We start from the raw sequence: 11,767 nt of genomic DNA, 5'->3' as shown, positions 1-11,767 counted from the left end.
ATTTACAACTTTACCCACTTTCACTCATTTTAACTTTGGTAAACATTTCCCCTCAAACATAGCTGGGGTGTCAACCTTGCACCTAAGAGATTCTAACATTTCCCCTCAAATACAGATGGGGTAACACTTCAATCAAATAAGCATTTTCCTTCAAATAAGTAAAGGTTAGTAAAAGTAAAGTATACTGGCTAACTACAACAATTCTTCACTTCATCATTGACAAAAATATGAACCAGAACCAGGCTGCAGTTTTTGTTTTCACTACTTTAGTTTTCATTGCTTTAGTTTCTGTTCTGCATTATGCCTTCAGCCTAAAAAAAGAAAAAAAAAAATTCATAATGTTTAGTTCAGACTTCATTCTAAAAACTTCAGACATCATTCTCAAAATTTTATATAGCACCATCGACTTCACCATTAACTTCTTCCACAGCTTGAGAACACATTTTCAGATTGCAAGAACTTCTTCCCACATCTTGAGAACATATTTTCATATTGCAGAATCACCATAAACGAAACTCCACAGCAACATCAACTTCTTTAGTTGTACATGTTCTCACAACCAACATAAAACTATTCCTCCATACATATAAGCACAGAACACCATTTAACCTTTCAATTTGCCCAATCAATAGCAACACATAACACATTTCAGTACTTACAAAATAGCACATTTTCTAGCACTTCAGAGCACCATTTTTCAGTACTACAGAACACCACATTTTAGCACTACAGACCACCACTTTTCAGAACTATAGAACACCACATTTCAGCACTACAGAACACCACATTTCAACACTACAGCCCACCACTTTTCAACACTACAGCCCACCACTTTTCACTGTCTAGTTAGTAAATACGCGTATAAAATGCACATTTTCGTATTTTATAAAGGCTGTTGAATTATATGCATATAATTCATGAATTATTAAAAAAAAAAAAAACTGAGCTTTGTTATTCGCGAACAAGCATGCGGCCATGGCTTCTGGAGGAAGGTAACAAATCTTTGTTACTAGTATTTGAAGAAGCAATCGAAGAATAAGAAGAGGAAGAGGAAGGTTGTCTAGTTGAGTTGGTGGCAGAGGTGGCGAGAGAGATATTTTTTTCAAGCACGTGATTGAAGTTGATGGAGGTGTACTTGTTGGTTCTTGCCATCCACCACAACTCCAGGAACGAAGAGAACGAGATTGAGATTTAGATTTTAGATGTGTTTGCATCAAGGAAATGGTGGGCGGTGAGTTTTGATTTTGGGGGAAATACAAACAGTAGCAAAGGCTAGAGGCAAAAGACAAAACGGTGGGCGAACTGGTGAAGTTTTAGAATTGCAAAATTGGATGGTGGGGTCAGTTCCATGTGCCTACATGGAGAGATCTTAACGGAGGGTTCACAATAACAAACTTTTTCTACTTCTTTTAAGATCTTCCTTACATTTGTAATTATCATTCATTTTAATTGATTAATTAATATATTAAAAACAAATTTGACATACCCCACAACTTCAAATCTTTTGTTTCAGGATTGATGATGTTAGATTTGGATACCTTATATCTAAAAATACTATATAAATTCATGATGTCTCCTTCTAATACAAAATTAGAACTTTAGATCAATAAAAAATAATGTAAATAAAATAAATGATAGCTTCTCATTTACGGCTCTCTGCCGTATTAACTTAAATATATAATTAAAGGTTTATAATTTTAATATTAAAACTGAATGTTACTTCTTAAAACAAACACTTATATAGAAATGGAAGCAACAGATATAGTATTTTAATCAGTAGTCCATAAAAGTGTTAAAACTAAGATTGATATTGCCGTATTTTTCAAAACGTATTATTGACAATGTACCATATTAAACCCGTACCGTAGTTTTTCCGTATCCAAATTGTATGGCCGAATTTTTATAAACGTATTTTTCACCGTTTGCCGTATTATGCCTGTAAAATTCCCGTACCTTTTTTTGCCGTACCTGTATTTACTAACTAGGCTTTTCAGTACTTATAGAATACCACATTTTAGCACAATTTTAGCACTACAGAACATCATTTTTCAGCACTACAAAACACCACATTTTAGCACTACAGACCACCACTTTTTAGTACTATAGAACATCACATTTCAGCACTACAGAACACCACATTTCAGCATTACAGACCACCACTTTTCAGTACTTACAGAATACCACATTTTAGCACAATTTCAGCACTACAGAAAAGCATTTTTCAGCACTAACAGAATACCACATTTCAGCAAAATTTTAGCACTATAGAACACCATTTTTAAGTACTTACAGAACAAATATATTTGACACAGAATACCACTAATCAATTACTTTGCACAACAATTCTCAAATTCAGCAATTCAGATAAAAGCACACAAAATTCATAGTAGAAGAAAAGAGCAGGTTTCAGTTAAGACTTTCCCAGCAAAAATCTTCACCTCAACAACATTGAGTTTCTGTTTCAACTCCTGAAATTGAGCTACTGACAAAGACTTCATTAACACATCAACAATCTGCAATTTTGATGGAACATACTGCACTGTGACTTTCTTGGCTAGAACCTGATCTTGGATGTAATGTGTATCTATTTCAATGTGCTTAGTTGTAGCATGAAATATAGGATTAGCTGCCAAAGCTCCTACACTAAGATTATCACACCAAATCACATGAGTGGCAGTTAATGTAATTCCTAGCTCAAAAAATAGGCTGTCTAACCAAGGTAATTCAGTTGCAGTTTGTGCAAGGGCTCTGTATTAAGCTTCTATTGAGGACAAGGCAACAACTTTTTGCTTACGAGAGCTCTATTGAATTAGGTTAGTTCTTAAGTAAATACAATACCCACTTGTAGACCTCTTGTCATCAAGATTACTTCCCCAATCTGTATCGGTATAGCACTCAACACAGAGGGCAACTGCTGGTTTGAATTGTAATCCATGAAACTGAGTGCCTTTAAGATACCATAATACCCTTTTGCAGGCCTGCCATTGAAGTTTAGTTGGAGCTTGAAGGAATTGACTGAGCTTGTTAATTGTGAAGCTTATATCTGGTCTTGTCAAAGTTAACTATTGTAGAGCTCCAATGGTGCTTCTATATAGACTAGGATCCTTGAACAACTCACTATCAGGGGAGAAAAGCTTGGTACCAGTAGCCATGGGAGTTGGACAAGCATGAGCATCTTGCATTTTAGTTTTGATCAACAAATCACCAATATACTTAGTTTGCTTCAAGTGTATACCTTCTGCATTTCTAGTTGCTTCTAAACCGAGAAAGTAACTCACAGACCCAAGTGTTTTTAAAGAAAATTCATTGTTTAGATCTACTACAAGTTGTAAAATAGAAGCATTGTCGGATCCAGTAATAAGTATATCATTTACATAAATGAGGATGTAAAAAACCTAATTTGTTTCCTTATGAATAAAGAGACTAGGATCTGAAACTGAATTATGGAATCCTCTATTCAACAAAGCTTGCTTGAGTTTGTCAAACCAGTCTCTCGGTGCTTGTTTAAGACCATACAAGGCTTTATTAAGTTTACATACATGAGAAGAAAACTGAGGATGCTCAAACTTAGCAGGCTGACTCATATAGACTGTTTCACTCAGAATACCATTGAGAAAGGCATTGTTTACATCAACTTGTTGGATATCCTATCCTTTGGAAACAGCAAGAGTAAAGATGATCCTAATAGTAGAAGGTTTGATCACTGGACTGAGTGTTTCAAAGTAGTCTAAACCAAGGGTTTGTTGAAAGCCCTTTGCCACTAAACGGGCTTTATATTTGTGTAATGAACCATTAGCATGATACTTGGTTCGAAAAACCCACTTATTCCCAATAATATTCATGTTAGAGGTCTTAGGAACAAGACTCCATGTTTCATTTCTCATAAGGGCAGTGAACTCATCACGCATAGCCTTTCTTCACTCTTTACAAGTAAGGGCTTCACTTACTGAGGTAGGTTCAGGTTGAATAGAAGAAGGTATGGAGACTATTAGGACAGTTTTGTCTAGATCAACAGGTTTGGCTTTATTTTGATCAGGAAGTTTAGCTCTGGTGATCATGCGATGGATATTGGCAGATGAGGGATAGGTGGCTGGTGTATTTAATGTTGTAGATGTAGTGGTAGAAGGATGTGATTGGGAAGTAGGAAACTGAGAAGATGACAAATCAATTACAAGACTGCAGTTAGTGTTCTCACGAGGCAGAGGAAGTTGGGATTGAGTTGAAGTGGTTGAGGGCATGGATTTGATAGGTATAGATGGAAAACAAGTAAGATCCATGACTAGAGGATTAACTGGACAATTTGAGATACATATAGGAGGCTGTGTAGGTTGTGTTGGAGACTTGTGAGATTGTGTACATATAGGAGGTTGTGTAGGTTGTGTTTGAGATTTGTGAGATTGTGTTTGGGAGGTGGATAAAGATGGTGAAACAGAGGCAAAGTTAAAATTATGTAACAAACCAGGAGATTTGTTGAAAACAGGAGCAGTGGAGTAAGGAATTTGCTTACCAACTGTTGTAGAAGTGCAAGGTGAAGAACAGGGCACTGTTGAAGGGTCTTTGCCGCTTGAATTAGTTGCATAGTTTATAAAAACAAAAGGATAACTGGATGGTGAAGTGTAAGAAGATGTATGACTAGAGGTTTTATGAATATTAGACTGAAAACCATTAGGAAAACCTGTGACAAATGGAAATTGAGTTTCATGAAACTGAACACTAGGAGTAATAATGATTTTTCCTTCAGTAGTGAGACATTTATACCCTTTATGAATGAGACTATAACCAACAAACACACATTTGGAGGAGTGAAAATTTAGTTTGTGTTTACTAAAATCTCTCAAGTAGGGAAAACATGCACAACCAAAGTCTTTTAACGAAGCATACAAGGGAATTTTATTAAACAAAGCTTGATAAGGTGAGATAAATTGCAAAACTGAAGATGTTATTCTATTTATTAAGAAGACAGCAGTTTCAAAGGCAAACCACCAAAATTGCAATGGCATGGATGCTTGAGCAAGTAAAGTAAGACCAGTTTCAATTATATGTCTATGTTTTCTCTCACTTCTCCCACTTTGTTAATGTACATAAGCACAAAAATGTCTAAAGGCAATACTAGCTTTAGTAAGATATGACACTAAACCTCTATATTCTCCCCCTTGATCAGATTGCAAACACTTGAGTTTTTTATTAAATTGTCTTTCAACTAAATGGTGAAACTAATGAATGTGGAGTTAACTTCAGCTTTTGTTCGTAAAGGAAATATCCAAGTAAAGCGACTATGATCATCAATGAAATGGATGTAATACCTAAAACCTTCAATAGATGCAATTCGAGCTGGTCCCCAAACATCACTATGAACAAGTTCAAGGGGTTGAGTGGCTCTGGATTGTGAGAGAGGAAAACTACTCCTATGTAACTTGCTTAATTTTTATGCATCACAAAAAGGCAAGGAAGAGGCAGATTCTGTGAATTTGACATGAATGTGAGACAAGATTTTATGAAGAGCCTTAGTATGAGGATGACCTAATCTATTATGCCAAAGGGATATATCAGCAGTAGTGCTACTAGTGTGTAAAGCAAATGACACATTAAGCTGCATGATCTGACCAGAATTATTATTGATGTGATCATGTAACAATTTAGAGGATAACACAGTAGAATCATTAGTATGGTCAGTTTTATAATTATTGTGAGCAGATAACAATTCAGAAGATAGCACAGTGCAAACATTAGAATCATAGTCATAATGATTAGCATGAACTTTGGACAATTCAGAATGTAGCACAAGACAATCATCATGATTGCAATCAGAATTATTATTGATAACATTGTGATCAGGAACAGTTTTATTTATTGAATTGGAATTACAACTAGAGACATTATCGAAGGACCATGCTTGTGGGTTGAAATCAATGGTTCCCAAGTTACAATTATCATCAGTATTTGGCAATTTGCATTCAGGAATGACACTAGAGGTAAGATTCATGTTATCTAGTACAGAATTAAAGACTTGAGGATGCAGACTGTTAGGAGCTAGTTGCTCAATGTACTTAGGTGAATTATGAACAGGAACAGGAGAAGATGGCAAATTAGAAGGAACGTGCAACTAATACAAGCCAGCTTTAAGACCTCCCTGTAGAAGCACTGTTTTGGTATCCTTGTCCTTAACAAGACAGTAGTCAGAGTTAAATTCTACTACCACATTATTGTCTTTTGTAAATTTTGAGATACTAAGAAGGTTTTTAGTTATTCTAGGTACACATAGAACATTTTTTAAATACAAGCATTTAGAGTGTAAAGCACTAGGTAATAAAGAAAAACCAACATGGGAGATGTTAAGAGACTCACCACTACCGACTTGTAATTGATCAGTACCATCATAGTTTCTGCTGGCTACCAAGTGATGGGGATCATTAGTAACATGATCAGTAGCTCCTGAATCCATGTACTAGGCTGGATCAGGTGGTGTGTTGGTTGAAATAGGCATAAGGACGAGAGAGTTGAGAGCTAGTGATGGATTTTAATGGGATACAAAGTAGGCTTGGTTAGGAGTGGGTGAGTTTAGTTGTTGGCTTGGGATAGGAAGGCTAGACTATGATGAAGGTTGCTGTTGAGTGGAGGAGAAAGAGACACCATGATGTCCTTGTCCATGAGACAGATTGTTCCCAAATGAAACACCTCCAGTAAGTCCAAAACTTGAGCGAGAACCAAGATCCCCATAATGTGTAAATTGAGGATGAGGACCTCCATACTGAGTTGCTGAGGCACCAAACTGAGATTGAGCAGGAGTGCCACCAAACTGAGATTGAGCAGGAGTGCCACCAAACTGAGATTGAGCAGGTGGAACCCCATTATAGGTTGAGTTGTACCTATGATAGCATTGTGCCACTGTGTGGCCAACTTTGCTGCATACTTGAAACACTGGTTTGCCTCTGCTAGCACCTTTGCCTCGACCTCCGCCAAAGGAGTTATAACCAGATGCTCTATAAATTGGAAAGGCAGGACCAATAGGTCTTCCAAAATGACCCTGATGTGCAGAGGGAAAAAGTGAATCAGTGTGTGAAACAGGGAAGGAATAGGCTGGATAAGTTGGAGCTGAATAAGCAGGTGGTGCTAATGGATAAGCTGAGTAAGCTGATGAATAATTTCATGAAGAATGAACTGGTGCTAGAGGCAGAGTATTCGTTAGAGCAGGTACATTGTGCATTGTGTGGAGACCTCTAGCAACATCATTAGGATATAAAGATCCCTTTGTACCAATAGACAGCAACGGTGAAACATTAGGATTACTGAGAGATGCCATATGCACTGAACTTTTTCGAAAATCAACGTTATTAAACTTACTCTAGTCTCATCTCATATTTCTGGAGCAGAAATTGAGCTTCTTGCAGAGACACTGAGTCAAATTTAGACTCAATTCGAGATGTTAGATTGACTACGACAGCATCAAACTCTGGCCCAAGGCCATCTAACACATATTGAAGTAGATCTTCATCACTTATCACTTGACCACTTCCCGACAGATTCTCAGCAAAACTCTTCATTTTCTTGACAAACTCACTAACATTCATACTTCCTTTCTGAGTAGTTTGAAGTAAATTCCTTAGGTGAAGTGCTCTTGCTTTGGAGTCAGTAACAAACTCATGTTAAAGATTATACCAAATTTCAGTGGCAAATTGACATTTAGAGATATTACTAAACATACACTCAGAGATTGACGCAAGAAGCCAAGTAACAAGAAATTTATTAGTCTTCTTCCATGCTACATAAGCTGGATTGATTTTTTCCTTAGTTAGGGTTTCACTTGATTGACTTGAGCTATCATTATCAGAGACAATTATAAGATCAGGACATGGAATTGAACCTGTTAGATGGTCTTCTAGTTCATGAGCTCCAACGGCTGAGAGAACTTGAGATCGCCAGAACCTATAGTTGTCCTTGTAGTTGTTTTTGGTCAATTTCGGTGTGATTACTTGCAAAGTGGACGAAAAAATTGAAACCTGAGTTGAGCTGAGATTTGCCAGTTTCTCCATAACACTTTTTTGAAACAAAGAGCCAAGATTCTTAGCTGTAGACGTGTGTCTTCAGCTCTGATACCATGAGAGATTCAAAGAGAAAAGAAAAAAGAAGTAGAGAAAATCTGAGTAATAGTATTTTATTTCTGCTTTTGCTAATTGATACAAAAGGAAGACTGCTCTCTTTTATATGAAATGAGAGAGAGTCAAAACGACACCGTTACAGGGACAAGTGGAAGTGGAATTTATAACTTTACCCTCTTTCACTCATTTTAGCTTTGGTCAACAGTTAGCAAGGTAGTCAAAGTGTCTTATGGATGTCCACTTTAAGGGACGATGTTAGTAAGACTGATAGTTGACCAACGTTTGACTATACAATCAATTATTCACAGCTTAGTTAGTTACTCCCAACTTGACTTCAGCTCCATTTTGTATAAATGAGAAGCACTTGTACATTTTGTCAGTTAGTTAAAATAATAAAAAAACCTGAAATTTTGTTTCTAGATTTTTCTCGTTCTCTGTCTTTCTCTCTTCCTCTCTTCTAATTTTAGCTCAAAGCTTTACTGTTCTTTTACCATCAGCTTTTACGATCAGGACACCTAATTCACTCGAATTATTCTTCCCTAATTCCACATAGTAAATGGTTGCCATGATCATTTTGTCCTTGATATATCTCAAATCCTGCTCAAATTCAACATCGTAGTAAGAAAAAACTTTCGCTATGTACAATGTACATAGAACCATGTTATTCAACGGATCGAAATTGTTGGATTAGTCGTTGACTTATAGTTGAGAAAAGACTGCTATTATTTTCTGAACGATGAATATAAAAAATATATGATATGCTTGTGGACAAAAGATACGCAACGTCAATAGCTTTAGAAGCCTCGACGTAGCAAGAACTGGAAAAGCGCCTATTTATAAGCCGTTGGGAGGCTTTGAAATTTAACAAGAAGTTCTCTTAAGTTCACGTGCGTATAACAGTTTGGCATAACATTTAATTTGCCCAGTAAGTATGGAAATACCCTTGGGGGTTCGAAAAGGTGCATGGACAGAAGAGGAAGATAATCTTCTGAGGAAGTGCATTGAGAAATATGGTGAAGAAAAATGGCATCAAATTCCTCTAAGAGCAGGTATTTTAGCATTTTACAATATGGCCTCTCGAAAATGCAACATAATATATTTTAATTACATAATCTGATTTTTCTTAAACTTAATTTCAGGTTTAAATAGATGCCGGAAAAGCTGTAGGTTGAGGTGGCTGAACTATCTCAAACCAAATATCAAGAGAGGAGAATTTGAAGCAGATGAAGTTGAACTAATTTTGAGGCTCCATAAGCTGCTAGGCAACAGGCAAGTGATCATTAATAACTAAGAGTTCCCTACTTTGTTATTATTCGTAACTTGTGTGCTGTAATCATGAGAAAACATCATAATTTTCTGGGTTTTTAATATCCTAGTCTTGACTTAAATTTAATTTTATTTCCCTTTTCTGCCTTTGCCATCAAATTCGACTTTCGAATATTGTTTACATCTTGTTGATGCCTGATTTTGACACCAACAATTCGCACATACAAAGTGCTAAGCTGCTCTTAGAAATTACACATGAATGATTATGATCAAATACGAAGACTGAATAATAAACGAGAGATAAGATTTTTAAAGTAGTTCGGATGCTTAAAACGAATCCTACGTCCACTGTTTTTTTTTATATATGAGAGATTACAAGAGGTCACGTATAGCGAACAATGAGCAAAGGTACAACAACCAAATATTCAGAGAGAATATCAAGTCAGTCTCTTTCTCGTGGGTTATCTTTGCTTTGAAAATAAAAATTACAATCAGAATAAGAGTTCAGGATTAGAGTCCCAAAAATGAGAGGGGGAGTTCTCTATTTATATTAGAGGAATTCAAGGTGATGATTACAAATCCGCAAGTGGGTGGGTGCCGTGCAAATCATTCCTTGCCTCCCATTGGTTGGTAACTTAGAAAATATCTTCAAATGACGTAGGGCTTGGATAGGTGTGCGGCCCTCAATCACTCACAGATAAAACCTGAATCTGTCAAGTTGATGATAGCCATATTACTTCTATCATAGAGTGACGTGGCAGCTCCTACCTATTACTTTGGTTGGTATGGTACACATTCACAGCTTATTTAAGTCACTTTAACAGACTTTCCGTTCTCATTAATGGTTCCAAAAAGCCAACTGATATACTTCCTTATAAATCTATATATATATATATATATATATACACACACGACCCTCATATATATTAACTATTATTATACATACAAAGTTTATATATAAAATCAAGTATATAAAGTGATGTGGTATTATTCATTAATTTACATTTCATTCATTCTTTATTAACGAATTGATCTTTTATTTTCACTCACTCATACATTTTGTGTTATGTCACTTTGTGTACGAACTTGATATATATAGTGTTATTTATATATAATTAATAGTTTGGATTAAATAATAATCCAGAAAACATTATTTTAAAACTCTCAAAACAACTAATAATATTATTCCATAAAGTTAAACATATACGTAAAAGGATCTCTTATCACAAATGTTTTATCGTTTGGTGCAGATGGTCACTGATTGCAGGTAGGCTTCCAGGAAGAACAGCGAATGATGTGAAGAACTACTGGAACACGCACCTGCGAAAAAAGACTGTTTCTTGCAACGAATATATCAAAGAAAAGGGCCGAAAGACTGGAACTGTGAACATTATTAGACCTCGTCCTCAGGCCTTCTCCAAAAACATAAGATGGTTGAAGGACAAAAGTATTGTTGAGAACACTGTTCAATCAGAAGACAATTCTCTCTGCCAGCCATCTACAACATTGGATCCACAGGATAGTGAAAGTGTGTGGTGGGAAAACGTGTTAAGTGGAAAGGAATTTGATCAAGGTGCTTCCAGCTCTTCGGGTCGGCAAGAAGAGGAGGTTATGCCTATGGCAAACCTTTTGGAGGAAAATTCTTCACCGGGGACAACAAAGGGGGAAGAGAACAATATTTTTTATGAAGTAGGCCAGACTTTGCCCACTGATTTATGGCTTGACGTTAACCTTTGGAATCTTTTCAACACAGAACAACAAAAGTTCATTTAATGGTGTCCTTAAAGATTACTAGCTAGGTCTCATCGCATCAAGTTGCCCCAAAATGTTCTTGTGTATGATAATTTATTTTCTACTTTTGACGTGGAGTAATTTACTTCGTTCTGTTGTGCCTTGTGCGGCATGCAATTAATTTCTATAATTCAAGATATGTAATTTTGTCACTTCCTATCAGTAGCAGTTGTGTGTGTATATATATAAACCTAGTTCCATTAGTTACCGTTAAAATAAATGTTTACTTTTTGTACAATTAGTAAATTGCCCTTGATTGAAATTTCCCAGTTATATGGCGACTGAGAAAATTAAAAAAAATATATTAAACAATTACAAAATTACAGAAGTGGGCATTTTGACTACATTGCTTGAAGTGGCTTTAAGTTGAAAGTGCCAGTTTTGTTTTGCAGTGTGGAGTCAGACCACGTGTCTGTAGTTATGTCATAAGAGTAAGATCACGTGTCTGTAGTTAGTGAAAATTTTAATTATGTCTTCTGGTATTAACAGCAATTAACGGAGTTAACGTCCAAGGATATCATGTGAGGAAATTACGTGAAGTCGCAAAACTTATCGATGATATGAGAGTTACAGCAGGGGTAGTTCATGAATTATGATAGCAATCCAACAATATA

The 11,767-nt window shown here is 36.0% G+C and overlaps 2 protein-coding genes across 2 annotated transcripts; one reads left to right on the top strand and one right to left on the bottom strand.

Moving 5' to 3' along the window:
- Window positions 1-7,337: 7,337 nt before the first annotated feature.
- LOC116132327 lies at window positions 7,338-8,030 on the bottom strand. The gene is made up of 2 exons (XM_031417979.1): window positions 7,703-8,030; window positions 7,338-7,618 (listed from the first exon to the last, which is right to left on the bottom strand). The coding sequence occupies exons 1-2, from the start codon at window positions 8,028-8,030 to the stop codon at window positions 7,338-7,340; spliced, it is 609 nt and encodes a 202-aa protein (XP_031273839.1).
- A 997-nt stretch (window positions 8,031-9,027) lies between these two features.
- On the top strand, window positions 9,028-11,269 carry LOC116132380 (transcription factor MYB90-like). Its single transcript, XM_031418033.1, has 3 exons — window positions 9,028-9,145; window positions 9,236-9,365; window positions 10,613-11,269. The coding sequence occupies exons 1-3, from the start codon at window positions 9,028-9,030 to the stop codon at window positions 11,133-11,135; spliced, it is 771 nt and encodes a 256-aa protein (XP_031273893.1). The 3' UTR covers window positions 11,136-11,269.
- Window positions 11,270-11,767: the final 498 nt, after the last annotated feature.

Source organism: Pistacia vera, unplaced genomic scaffold (genome assembly GCF_008641045.1).
Source record: "Pistacia vera cultivar Batoury unplaced genomic scaffold, PisVer_v2 Contig250, whole genome shotgun sequence".
In the NCBI taxonomy this organism is placed as follows: Eukaryota; Viridiplantae; Streptophyta; class Magnoliopsida; order Sapindales; family Anacardiaceae; genus Pistacia; species Pistacia vera.
This window is presented reverse-complemented; position numbering and strand designations above follow the sequence as displayed.